The 13,998-nt window shown below is 37.9% G+C and overlaps 1 protein-coding gene across 1 annotated transcript; it reads left to right on the forward strand.

Annotated features, from left to right (window-relative positions):
* Positions 1–7,667: 7,667 nt before the first annotated feature.
* LOC137734996 (extra-large guanine nucleotide-binding protein 1-like) lies at positions 7,668–12,392 on the forward strand. The gene is made up of 8 exons (XM_068474349.1): positions 7,668–8,945; positions 9,045–9,182; positions 9,277–9,381; positions 9,472–9,657; positions 10,297–10,477; positions 10,861–11,090; positions 11,215–11,378; positions 11,686–12,392. The coding sequence occupies exons 1-8, from the start codon at positions 7,836–7,838 to the stop codon at positions 12,278–12,280; spliced, it is 2,709 nt and encodes a 902-aa protein (XP_068330450.1). The 5' UTR covers positions 7,668–7,835; the 3' UTR covers positions 12,281–12,392.
* Positions 12,393–13,998: the final 1,606 nt, after the last annotated feature.

The following is a 13,998-nucleotide window of genomic DNA, read 5'->3' on the forward strand; positions in this document are numbered from 1 at the left end:
AAATGAAAATACCAACCCTTCCCCTTCCAATTGATCACTCTGAGGCCTTACACTCCAAGTACCACAACCACCCCCCTTCCTCTCTCCTCCGGGTCATAAAGAAAGTCCCAATATGCTCCTCCCTACTCGGCTCTCTAAACACCTGTTGGCGCGGACAAGTAAGTAGAATAAAATGATTGAACCATGGAAATTAAGAATAAAAAGATTAAGGATAAAAAAGAGTTAAAAATCTAATTATGAGAAGTATGTATGAAAAAGGAGTAGTCAATTTTTAGACACTTCAAATTCTTAACTTCAGGTGACAGTGGATGCTATGTCACACAATGAATAAAGAAGTATGAAAAGACAAATGACAATGAATAGAGAAGTAAGAAAAGATAAATGAAAAAGGCAGCTAGTATTCGTCTTTGATATATGCTTCTCTTTGTATGAAAAACGAATCAAATGTGTTAAACTGTGCATCATCACCAAAAGACTTCTCATTAAGAGTGAAAATATATAATTAGCAAATCTTTGAATATCTTACTTAAAATATTTAGTAATATTCAATAAGGTCTTCCATAGTAAGTCAGAAAAAATGAATGTATACTAATATATTGTACTCACATATGAATCACATTTTTATATTGGACCGCAAAATTTAAGTTTGATATAAATTTATTGAAATCATGAATTTAATATATTAGACTCACGAGTTGAACATATCAAACTCATGATTCCGGTATCAATATGTTGACACTTGCATGCAATTAATTTTAGGTGTGAGGAAGCTCCCTTTCTCTCTGTCTATTGGCTCTTGCATGCAATTTATTTTAGGTCGTTTTGGGGACTATCAGATCTAGAGAGTCAAAGATGAAAGCAAGTGGATGGATATATACTAATTACTGTATATTCGACTTTTGTGAATATGTGAATTAAACTCAAAGTGCCCTATTTATATAGACAGGAACCAAATTCACGTGAATTGTTTTGATTACAGTCATCTTACCCACATTCTTCTTAATTTTTTGTCGTTGGATCGAATAAATTAAAAAATATCAATGACCGAAAATTAAAAGGAATGTATGAGAAGTAAAAATTGATGTGTGAATACCACTTTTCAAAAATAATAACTCAACATGAATCAAACTTTGTGATCATCTCGTGTTTGATTTCCTAATTTGGTTACAATCTAATATATATAGTATAAAGATTTGATAATCAAGAATAGGGAATTCTTATTGACATCTGGTAAGTTATTTAGGACTCTCTAGTAGTATTATTTCTTTCTCAATTTCTAGAGGTATTTCTTTCTTAATTTTATTTATGCAAAGAGTGTAAGTTGACTATTTTGGAGTGTCAATAATACCATATAAAACCAGGGTTGAACTTAAGTTTACCATGCTTGATTCCCGCAGACATTTTTATTTTGCAAGCAGAAGTTAGAGAACAAAAGCATTTGGTATTATTCCATTAGAGAACAAAAGCATTTGGTATCATTCCATTACACTGTACGGTCCATATATATATAGAGTTAGAAATTGGGTATTAGTTGCGCTCATGCGCACGATGATGTTATTATAAGTTTTTTCAATTCAAACACTTACGAAGAAAGAATGACATTCATTAAAAAATTAATTTGAATACCACAATAACGACATATACGGAATACAAATTTCAACATTACTGCAAAAATAACAAACTCAAAGAATTAAACTAAAGTGGACAAGCTTTTCAAAAGCGACTAGAAAAACCTACAACACTAAAGTCTAGCATAGCTAGGATTCGAGCCCACATAGCGTAAACAACCAAAACTTGAAATAAATTCATAAGCAGCACCACGAATTGAAGCCAGACCAGAATTGATCTAATCCCATTTAACCAAGAATCTGTAAAACAATAGGTGGATCATGAAATAGAAAACCGGTATACATTTCCTAAGAAACCAGTAACATACGTCTAATCATACATAATTAATAAAACTTTTTTATTGGTGTAATAGAAGATTATGCATCTGTTTTGGTGAAAAGGTAGGGTGGTTGGTTGAACTACAAAGGTTGAAGTTGAACATGATAGGAAGGTTATTAATTATATATATAAGATAACTTAAGGTTACCCAATTTCGTACTTTTTTAATTATTTGTTTAAAAATTTCAACAATATATTGTTATAATTTGACTAATTAGATACATTGAGTATTGGTTATTGGAGATGCAGTCCCTATCATATTCAAAGAAGAACAATCAAATTAAACAACGGCTGCATGACTTATTGAGGACATAATTGATCTCTATCTATGACCTCTAAAGAAAAGAAGCAACCACAACGACATCACTTACTCGAGACACAATCTCAAATTCTCAATAATCTCTAACAAGGAATCAACTATTAATTCCCTCGTCAAGGGAAAGAACATAACACTTTCCCTGCGACAAGAAGTAACTGAAGAGTTGAGCTATAAGAGAGATCAATTATATTGTTAATAAGAGTAACACTAACCGAATATATAAAACTAACAAATTTGTTGACATACAATAAATATTTGTGCAACTAAAACATTTGTGTGAAATTGTGACACCACTTGATGCTGTTCAAGATACACCATAAATTTGCTCGTGTTTAGGATACACCACAAAATTGCTCGCTAACACGAGGCAAATTATTAGTGTTAAAGAGTGGTATGCCATTGGATAAGATGTCGGATAATTATTAGTAAGCACTATATTCAATTGGTGATTTTTATGAGATGAAATAAGAATTTCAACTATCAATCAATCGACTGGAGAGACAAGGACGAATCTCTCTCTCTCTCTCTCTCTCTCTCTCTCTTTCTCTCGTTGCTCTCTCACCTAGGCCCTTTCCCTCCCCTAACAAACCTTAACTCGTAGTCGTCATAGCCGCTAGCCCTTTACTATGGCTTGGGGCCAGTGGTAGCCCATCCATATCTCCTCCTAACTTTCATTTCATTCCTTTTTTTCCCTTATCCTTCTCCTCACATCCTCTCTGCCGCCCTTTTTTTTCCTCACCTCTCAGCTTTTTCTACAGTTTTTCTCTTCTCTTGCCCCGTTTTCCTTTTTGTCTTGGCTATCTCATGGTTTTGTGTCTCCTACCCAGATTCAGGTTATGCCTTTCTTAAGGTCCCTTCCTTGATTTGGGGATTGATTTGTGATTTGGTTTTGGATTGGGGCTGTTGGTGGGTCAGAGCCACTTCTGTCAAACTGATTCGGTTTAATGATACTCTTTTCGACTTCTTTTGCTGTAGCGGTGCCTTTTGTGCTCGAATCTATTGCAGCGACACCTTCTATGCTCATATCTATTATAGCGCTGATATGGAATCTTGTTGTTGCAAAGCCTTAGGCGAGCACATCTGGGGGTTACATGGCCTAGGCCGCTTTATTTTGGTGGTCACGACGCTTGCGTTCTTCAGATCTGGAAACTTCAACGCCTGTGTTTCCAACGTTTGTAGCCCTCAGTTTGACCTGTGCGTGTTGCATACCCAATTTGTGCAGAGTCACGGCTGGTAGTCTTTGCCTGAGTATCTTATCCTTCCATTGTTTTGTGTCGTGTTGTGGTCTTCTTTCTCAGAGTAGTTAATTAAATTTAGTCTAGTTTAGTTCAGTTTAGTTTAGTCTTGTCTAATTAAGTCTATTATCTCGTCTATCGAGTGTTGTGGCCACGATGTAACATTGGCTGTATTAATTTTTGCTTTGAGCAATGAGTTATGTGGTCTCGTCTACTAACGATGACTTTATGTGGTCTCGCTTCTGTGAAGACTTTATGTGGCCTCACTATTCGGCGATGACCGTTTGTAATCGCCAATACAAATCTGTTATATCTATCGTTTTGTGACAGGTTTGTATGGGTGGTGTGTGAAGTTCTCATACATATGGTAGCCGTTTAGGGATTTACTATTGTTGTTTTGTTAGTGCAAATTCACCTCCATATCATTTTCTTGGTCACTAGAATATTGTACCCAATTGGCACCTTTGTATTGTTTGGGATGATCACTGTTCTAAAAATCCCCGTCTAGCGCCACCTAGGCTTTAGGCAGCAAGCCACTGCCCTGATTAAGGCCTAGGATTTTGAAAACTAAGAAATGATGCCTAGACCTGCTGAATCGTCCGCAGAGACCGCCTAGGCACCCGCCCAGACCTGCCTAGGCACCCGCTTAGGTTGCAACTCACGTAGACAAAAAATAGATAACTTTCATTTTGCATTTTATTTTTTTCCATAAATTGTAAGAGACTTCTTGCATACTTAAATGAACACACATCATGTCCTTATTCCCCATGTTTTCATTATGTTCCAATACTTCATAATACATATGTCATTCTATTTTGTAGTTTATGATGAAATTTTATATATTTAAAGTATAAACAGACACTTATTTACACGAAATATAATAGATTTACTTAAATCCGCTTAGTCCACCTAAGCACTAGGCCACAGCCCGCCGCCCGACTAGCGCCTAGTGTCTTTTAGAACCTTGGGGATGATTAATGAAATATCAAATATCGTTGCTTTAAAAAAAAAACTATCAACCACCCGACAATCAAAAGTGAAACAAACATGCTACACCTTATCACATGTTGTATATCACATATGTACCATTTTTTAAATAGAGATCAGACCTACTTGGATTGATGGATATCAGTTCTATTAAAAATAGGTGATTCAAATATAGTATACAAAATGTGATATGTGTAGCATTACTAAAAAAAAAAAAAAAAAAAAAAAAAAAATGAAAACACCACAATGCAAATTGTGATACATCTCCAATGAAATGTCAAAATATTTTGTAATCCGGAACACACTGGTTGAAGAAAAAAAAATCCTAAGAAGAAATGAGAATCCCCACCTCCTATCTTGCAATTTTGTTCCTATATATCTAATAGGTTTTCAACTTTTTATTAAACTTTCATAAAATCCTTACTTATAACTTTAAAAACTCAAATATTTACAAAAACCAATAGTGAAATAAAATTCCCGAGCACCACACAAACCCATCACCGCCGGTCGCTCCTCCTTACTTCCGGCAAAGCTTCCTTTCGCTCTCTCTCTTCAAGTTCCGCACTAGATCGTGATCAGTTCAACACGTCAAGGAACATATATTTTATCAAAATTTGGTATTTGGGATGCAAAATAGGATATCTAATCAATGCTTCGTCGGAGGATATCCGTAGAGAAGAAGATAGAGATAAAAGGAGAAAAAAATGAGCTTCGCCGGCGGTGAGCAATTGCAGCCGACTTGAATGGTGGGAAAAATTGGTTTTGGTTGCTGCGGGGCTAGGGTTGTTGCGGAGGTTGCTGTTGTTTTTTGTTGTTTGTTAAAATTTCAGTTTTATTGCATTATTTAATTATATAAAAACTTAATAGTGTTAGATTCAAAGTTAAGTCGAATAATATGTGTCAAAAAACTAAAAAAGAGTCACGAAGGAGCCATGAAATTAGGGACAACATAACTGCCGCCAATGTCCTAGTGGGTTGGTACATCCTCAGATTAGGATCACAAGACATACCAAATGTATGGCACGTAATAAGTAAAATATCTTACTTATTTTAAAAGTAATGGTCTTCAAATAGAAATTTTTAAAAGCAGTGTGTAGGTTGCTTTTAAAAGTTGTTTTAATGAAAAACTGAGTTGAGCCTTTAATAAATATTTTCAATATTGTAATACCTTCATTAATTGTTTCAAATGACATATTTATACCCTTCTACACACATTTTATCTCTTAGATAATAAAGTGACCACTACCACCTCCAACCACCATTGTTGCCACCGCCGTCACCATAACCACAGCCTCCACTACTGTGACCACAACAACCGTCACTACCACCATTGTCACCACTACGCCGCCACCACCACCACCACCATAACCATAACTACCACCACTGTCACCACAACCACATCCCGCCACTACCACCATTGTCACCACCATCATGACCGCCACCTCCACCACTAATACCATCACCACAACCGCAACTGTAACCGCCACCATTGCCACCACAACCGCAACCACCACCATTACCACTGTCCCCACCCTTGTTGTCGTAACCTGCACTCATACTACTATGTCCATTTTGTCATTGTATATAATTATGTCACTTGTGCCACCTAGTATTACGGTCTAGTGGTATTCCTCTTCTATTCCTCTTCGCTTGTAAGTGAGAGGTCTTTGATTCGATTCTCACCAAATGCGAATTTCAACCACATTATTGCTAGCCAATTGTGAGGCTAAGCCCACCCCTCTCCCTTAGTGTAGATAATACTGTTTGTTCAAAAACAAAATTATATCACTTGTACATTAAAATTTACCAAACGCTTTTACTCTGTTTTTCAAACGCACAATACTTTTATAGTATAGTTAATCAAACACTCATCTGCTTTACTTTACAGTTGATTATTCTTAAAGCACAACAGAACTATTTTTTTTTCTTTTCAAAAGCGAAGCAATCCCAAACTGGCCCTAAATGGTGTAACATCCACATTATTGCTAGCTTGTTGTAAAACTTAGCTCATTCCCCCATCATTATTGTAAATAATATCATTTGTTAAAAAAAATTGATGTAACATTTATCTGCTAGATTTTAAAAATTATGAAATATTAATATAAGAACTAATCCATTAAATATAATGATAATTTGTGTAATTTTATATGAGAAATACTAAGGGAACTATTCTTAAAATTAGGACTCATCATGGACACTACTCTATCCCTAACATTGTTCTAAAAATTCTCGTCTAAGCGGCTGGCCACTACCCTGATAGTCTTTATGCATTTGAAAATTAAGAAAGTACGCATAGACCTGCTTAGGCGTCCACCTAGCCCGCCTAGGTTGCGACTCTCACTTATACTAAAAATCGATAACTTTCATTTTGGGTTTTAATTTTTCAATAAAATGTAAGACTTAATAAATACTTAGATGAATACGCATTATTTTCTTGTTCCTTATGTTTTTAATATGTTCTAATACTTTATAAGTAATATGTCGTTTTATTTTGTAATTTAGATATCCCAATAAAATTGTGTGTGTGTTTTTTCTAAGTATAACTAGATTTATTTCTACAATATATAATAAATTTACTTAAATTTGTCTAACCGTTAGACTCGGACTCATTGCATAACTATCACCTAATATCTTTTATAACCTTGATCCATAATCGTAAAAATGGTTGCACCCAGAAAAAAAAGAATTATGATTCTCTTCCCTCCTCTTTCCATCCTCTTCCATTCCCTCCTCTCACATTATCTCATTTTGTTTTTTTCTTGCTATAAAAAATTAATATAAAATGTTAACGTCACTTAAACGTGACCTAAACGTGACCGTTCAAATAGACGAAGAAGGAAGAGAAAGAGGAAAAAGAGAGAAGATAATCTAACTCCGAAAAAAAGCCAGCCCATTATTGTGAGTACGAGATTTCATTCCAGGCGAGTTCATTAATTTCAACTGGAACTCCCAGAAATCCAAAATCCAGTTCCACGCCCCCAAATCTGACTGGCTGCAACTCCGCCAAAGCAGTAAAAACTAAAAAGTCCATAATACCCTCCGTGGTCCTCTCCGATACCAACACCACGTCACAAAAAGACAAAAGCACCCCAAAACTGGACCCCACAACGCCTCCCCGCCAACCCAAAAAAGCACCAAAAAGAAGAAAAGGGTCACAAAAAAGATTCCAATCCGAAAAACCCAGCTCGCTGTAATTTTTTTCACTTCTCCGCCCAGTCACTTTCCCTCACTTTTCCATCACATTTTCCTTCTCCCCAAACGCTACCCACATCCCCTCCAATTTCCACTCTTTCCACTCCCCCTCCATTTTTCTCCGATCCATTTCCGAGCTCGATTCTGCTGTCAAAATGCCTTCCGGCGCCGACGACGGCACCCAGTACTCGTTTGCGATAGAGTACAAGGGTCCTGCGGTCAGTTACGATCTTCCTCGGGCGGTTCCGATCAACGTCGACAGAATTCCAGTGGCGGCGGTGGTCGGAGGGGTTGCGCTGCCCGAGAAGCTCACCTTGCCGGTGGTCCAGCCGGTGCTTGCGCCCGCAACGTTCTCTAAAGAGCTCAAGACGTCGAACTCGACGGTGTCTCCGACTTCCGTTTTTGATCGGGGCAGCGAGGATTACACGAAGGAGTTGGAAGGTTCTGAATCGACTGTTTCACCGACGTCGATGATTGGATTTGGGGAGACTGGTGTGGAGAGTGTTGCTGGGTGTGCGTTGTCCCGTGAATTGAGCAGCTCCGGCCCGTCGGAGTTTTCAAACGGGTTGAATAACAGGTCGGGTGAGTTTTCCGATGTGACTGGTGACGGGAAGGAGAGTGTGGACTTCAACAGTGATTCGAACCGGCCAGAACCTGAGCTGGACTGGGTCTCCACGGAGTCGGTTTTGAGCTTGGACTATCCGTCGTCTCGTGTTTCATCCAGTAAGGCTTTGGATTATGATGCACGGCGGCCGCCGGTGGTGACTTTTCGGGACATTGAGTCGGATGATGGGGCTGATGAAGACGAGGCTGAGGTTGTGCAGGCGAAGCGGGAGCCTCAGAGCAAAGGGAAGAAGAAGGCGTGCTACCGATGTTTGAAGGGGACGAGGTTTACTGAGAAGGAGGTTTGCATTGTTTGTGATGCTAAGTATTGTAGTAGTTGTGTGCTTAGAGCAATGGGATCAATGCCCGAAGGTCGAAAATGTGTGACTTGTATTGGGTTTCCAATTGATGAATCGAAAAGAGGGAGCTTGGGGAAGTGCTCTAGAATGCTCAAGCGGCTGTTGAATGATTTGGAGGTTCGACAGGTGATGAAATCCGAAAAGTTTTGTGAGGCAAATCAGCTACCCCCGGATTATATTTGTGTTAATGGACAGCCTCTTTGTCATGAGGAGCTGGTTCTATTACAAACCTGCCCTAATCCGCCGAAGAAATTAAAACCAGGAAACTATTGGTATGATAAAGTTTCTGGTCTTTGGGGAAAGGTGAATATGGTTTACTTAGATTTATTTTGTTGTTTCTTGTTGTTTCCTCAGTGTGCTAACACGCTTGTGAAATTTCGCGGTGTTGTCGAATTTTAATAGGAAGGGCAGAAGCCTTCCAAGATCATTAGTCCCCACCTCAGTGTTGGGGGTCCCATCAAGGCAAATGCTAGCAATGGGAACACACAGGTTTACATAAATGGCCGGGAAATTACCAAAGTCGAGCTTCGGATGTTGCAGGTTGGATGGAATTGCTAGGCATATGAAATTGTTGATGCAGGTTGCAGCTGGTTAATATGCAGGGTTCATTAACACCTTTTGTTGAACATTGCAGTTGGCTGGGGTTCAATGTGCTGGTAACCCACATTTTTGGGTGAACGAGGATGGGTCATACCAAGAGGAGGGCCAGAAAAATACTAAAGGATACATATGGGGCAAGGTATGGATTCCGAGAATACTTGCATTCTTATGTTTCGTTTGCTTGTTTAAGTTTTCATGTATATTAAACTACTATTAATCACTTTTGCAGGCTGGAACAAAGCTTGTCTGTGCTGCCTTGTCACTACCAGTCCCTTCTAAATCTTCAACTCCTTGTGGAAAATCCTTCAACTATGTGGGTAGTAGAGTTGTCCCTGATTACATTGAGCGGAGAATTCTTCAGAAGATTCTTTTAGTTGGATGTAATGGTTCCGGAACAAGTACTATATTTAAACAGGTGATTGATTTTATCTGAAATTATTTTTCCTTCGTATCATTTCTATTCTGTTTATGCAAAGATGACTGATCTATAGTAAATTCCGAAGCTGAATGAACAATTGATGTTTCAAGTTTTGAGTTTCAAGAGATAGATCATATCTCCGCATCAACCTATGTGTATCACATGTATGTAGGAACTAGAGGTCTGGTTCCTAATCATAATGATTTGTGGATGCTGTAATAGCAAAAACCTTCTTGGTGTATAATTAATTACATTTCTTGCTTGCTTCTTAAAGATCTAGTTTTTGTATTGACCTCAAATGAGAAAACAAGTTCTAGTTCAAGCTTTCTGCCTTATAAGTTATATGCAGTTGATATTGTTTAAGTGTACTTGCTAAAAATTGTATTGTTAATCTAAATGGGATTTTGAATTGATTTATTGCATGCATAATTGATTTATTGCATGCATTAAGCACACTTACTAGAAAAGAATAGTCAATGAGTCTTTGAATTAAGATGGCTTGACTGGGATGGACTTCTTAGCCAACAAGTTTGTACCGAGTTTTCAGTTCTAAGTTGTATCTGGTATTTCAGAACATAATTCTTATTCTCTGCCAAATATAAACCGTAACCATTCACATATGAATGTTTGTTCCAGGCCAAGATTCTATATAAAGCTGTCCCTTTCTTGGAGGATGAGCGTGAAAACATCAAATGTAAAATACAGAGTAATGTGTATGGTTATCTTGGTATACTTCTTGAGGGCCGTGAGCGTTTTGAAGAGGAATGTTTGGATGGGATGAGGAAGAAATGTTCTTCCAGTCAAACAGATGCCAATGGTATGAGTCTATATAATTGTATAACTTTTTCCATATCTTCTTTGACTCGATACATGTGTGCTTGTGCATAACCTCTGTTTATGTTGTTCAGAATGGGAAATTGAATTATATACAGGAATGGCAATAGATATCAATTTGTACAAGATATTTATATCAAACACGTTACAAAAGTTATGTAGGACTTGGTATTTGACAGAAGATTATTAATTAATGTAACTTCTTACGCTTCAGCTCTCCTTTTGCATTGATTGATTAGCTATGCATATTATAATTACACTAGTCAGGTTGGTTAGTCTGCATCCCACTTGGAGAGGGTTTCATTGAGAATAACCATGTTGAAATTGATATATTGCTTAGAGAAATTGTGTGCTGGTTAACAACAGGGAACAATGACAAAACTCTGTACTCCGTTGGTCCGAGGCTGAAAGCGTTCTCTGATTGGCTTCTCAAGACTATGGTGTCAGGCAATCTGGAAGCCATTTTTCCAGCTGCTACTCGTGAATATGCACCATTAGTTGAGGAATTGTGGAATGATTCAGCCATTCAGGCCACATACACGCGGAGAAGGGAATTGGAAATGCTACCTAGTGTTGCTACTTATTTCCTAGAGAGGGTACGTTCTGTGTCCTCTGTTTAACTCTTGTAAATTGTTTGCATGGTACTCAATACTGGTCGATAGTAATCATAGTACTATCTTTTGCTTAATCTAATGGGCCCGGTCTTCATTCACTTTTCAGGCTGTTGACATATTAAGAATAGACTACGAGCCCACAGATCTAGACATCCTATATGCTGAAGGTGTCACTTCATCTAATGGGCTTGCTTGTGTGGACTTCTCATTTCCCAACTCAGAATCTGAAGATACCATCAATACTAGTGATCAGCATGACTCTTTGCTTAGGTACGTTCTCCTTTATATTGCACAGTCAAGTGGATTTGAGCTGCTTATTAATATTAATCATAATCGCTAAAGCTCACGTGCGGATAAGTGTGGTAAAAATTATGCAAGCAAATAGATTAGATGCTTGGAAAACTGAAGTTATTAAAGCTAACAGTGTAACATAGATATATGCTGTTTGTTTCCCTGGTACTGTCGAACTTGAGTTGACGGCTAATTCTCAGTTTTACGGGTCACTGAGACATACTCCTTTCTTGCTTTCAGGGGTTTGACTGGTGATTAACCTTTCTTTTATTTCGTTGCTTTATAGGTACGAACTTATTAGAGTAAATGCAAGAGGACTTGGAGAAAACTGTAAATGGTTAGAGATGTTTGAAGATGTTGGAATGGTCATATTCTGCATGTCCTTGAGCGACTACGATCAGTTCTCTGCTGATGGGAATGGGTATTTCAATAACAAGATGTTGCTGGCCAGGACTTTCTTTGAAAGCATCGTTGCTCATCCAACCTTTGAACAGATGGACTTCCTCTTGATTCTAAACAAGTTTGATTTATTTGAGGATAAGGTAGAACGGGTACCGTTAAATCAGTGTGAGTGGTTTGAAGATTTTCGTCCAGTGATGAGTCGTCATCGTTCGAGTAGCAACACGAACAGCAACAACATTAACAGCAGTCCCTCATTGGGTCATTTAGGAGCTCACTACATTGCAGCAAAGTTCAAGAGGCTCTATTCTTCTCTAACCGGGAAGAAATTGTACGTTTCCGTGGTGAAAGGATTGCAGCCGGATAGTGTCGATGCAGCTCTTAAATATTCGAGGGAGATTTTAAAATGGGACGAAGAGAGGGCCAATTTTGGCTTTGATTATTCGGTCTATAGCACCGAAGCAAGCTCCTTTTCAAATTGATGTCAAAACCAAAATGGCTTGTAAATCCAGTTATACATTTGTGTGACATTGATCAATTCCACTGTAAATATAATGGTTTGTATATGAGCAATAGAAAGATCGTTGCCTTTCACCTGCCTTGCAGCTTCAAGATTTTCAAGTGAGAAGAAAAAGAACTGATAAATAACCAATACAGATGCGAGTTTGTTTTACTTTTCGAAGTAAAACAATCCGTTACAAAATAGTTACAATTGAGTTTCCGTGTAATCCCCAAGATTCTCCATACACGAAGGAGAAACCACCGAAGGCCAAGATAGGGAAAAAACAAGGATCCATGATATACGGAATCTTCGGTCATCTACACAACCGTACCGAACTTGTTCTTGCGTGCTCAATAATGTATTTTTAGCACCCCAACCCAACGACACAATTTGTTGGGTCAACAAGTTCATATTGCCTTGTGCACGGCCAATTTACTCCTAGTTTGGTTTAGCTTAACTTTTAAAAAAATGAATATGAAAAAAAGTTAGGATATTTTACGTGTTTGATAAACACTTAAAATCAATTTTTTTTTTCAAAATTATGAGAGAAAAAAAAGCTAAAACCCGGAAAAGGCCGCTTCAAAAAATCAGCTTATTGCAACAAAACACGAGTGAACAGTAACAAGTTAATGAAGTTTTCAATTTTCCAATCCTACCCTCCCCTTTCTCACCCTGTCTTCCCCATTTTTCCCAGAACCCACTTTCGGCTTCCTTCTGAGATTTCTCTCTCACTCTCACTTTCCTTTTCTGTTTCAGAAAAATCCTTCAGGTGTGAAGCCATCTCTTCAAAAAACAAAAAAAAAAAAAAAAATCCGTTATATTTTAAGCAAGTCTTTCCTTTTTCCTTGTTCTATGAATTGTTTTCTACTATTATACAGATCCTAAAACTTGACGGACAGATTGGAGCTTTCAGCTTGCTACCCCAGATCTGAAAGAAGCCGTCCTTTCTCCCAGAGATCTCTCTCGTTCTCCAGGTCACGTTCTCCGGCTCGGCGTCCTTCCTATGGTAAGCTTCTCTTGTCTAAAATTTCGTTGTTTATTTGTTTGGATTTTTAAATTTGGGGATGGGAGAGTGAGTGAAAGAGGGGTGGGAAGAGCAAAGGTTTGTGGAAAAAATTAATTGGGGAACAAAGTAGGGTTTGTGGAAGAAACAAGAAAAATTGAGAGAGAAGTAAGAAAAATTGATGGATTCTATCTTGTTCATTATCTCAATTGCTCTGAATTGGGTGTGATGTATATCTTGTGCAACCCACATGTCCTCCTGCAAATGCAAATTTTATGGAGCTTCTTGTCATGAGTGGTGCTTGTCGGCTGATTGTGGGTCGGAGGATCCATGAGTATATGTTGAAGGTGGGATTAACGGGGAATTCGCAGGTTACGAATGCACAACTGAGCTTGAAGCATGGTGGTGTTGCTAGTGCCATAGCAAGTAAAGCATTGGTGCTTGAGATTTGTGATCCTATCATGTGAACGCTGCTTCTGATTTATCTTAGGGTTTAGGTATATATTCTGTAGTGAAAAGGCGTGACCTTGAACCTCCCCTTGCATCCAAGAGTTTGACCTTTTTAGGTTATTACAAATATTGCTCCAACTCTGTTATAACCTTTTTTGTGTTGTCACAAAACAATTTGATTATTTCAGCAACAAAATTGGGATTGCTTGAATCTTACAACTCTTGTAGTTGAGTAAACTGGTAGT

The sequence above is a fragment of the Pyrus communis genome, chromosome 1, assembly GCF_963583255.1.
Source record: "Pyrus communis chromosome 1, drPyrComm1.1, whole genome shotgun sequence".
Lineage (NCBI taxonomy): Eukaryota > Viridiplantae > Streptophyta > Magnoliopsida > Rosales > Rosaceae > Pyrus > Pyrus communis.

What these genes read in the sequence shown, in the direction of transcription:
- LOC137734996 (XM_068474349.1), top strand. Translation starts at nt 7,836, where the DNA reads ATGCCTTCCGGCGCCGACGACGGCACCCAGTACTCGTTTGCGATAGAG. An exon ending in AAGGATACATATGGGGCAAG is followed by an intron (nt 9,382 to 9,471) that starts GTATGGATTCCG and finishes TCACTTTTGCAG; the next exon opens with GCTGGAACAAAGCTTGTCTG. An exon ending in CAGTCAAACAGATGCCAATG is followed by an intron (nt 10,478 to 10,860) that starts GTATGAGTCTAT and finishes GGTTAACAACAG; the next exon opens with GGAACAATGACAAAACTCTG.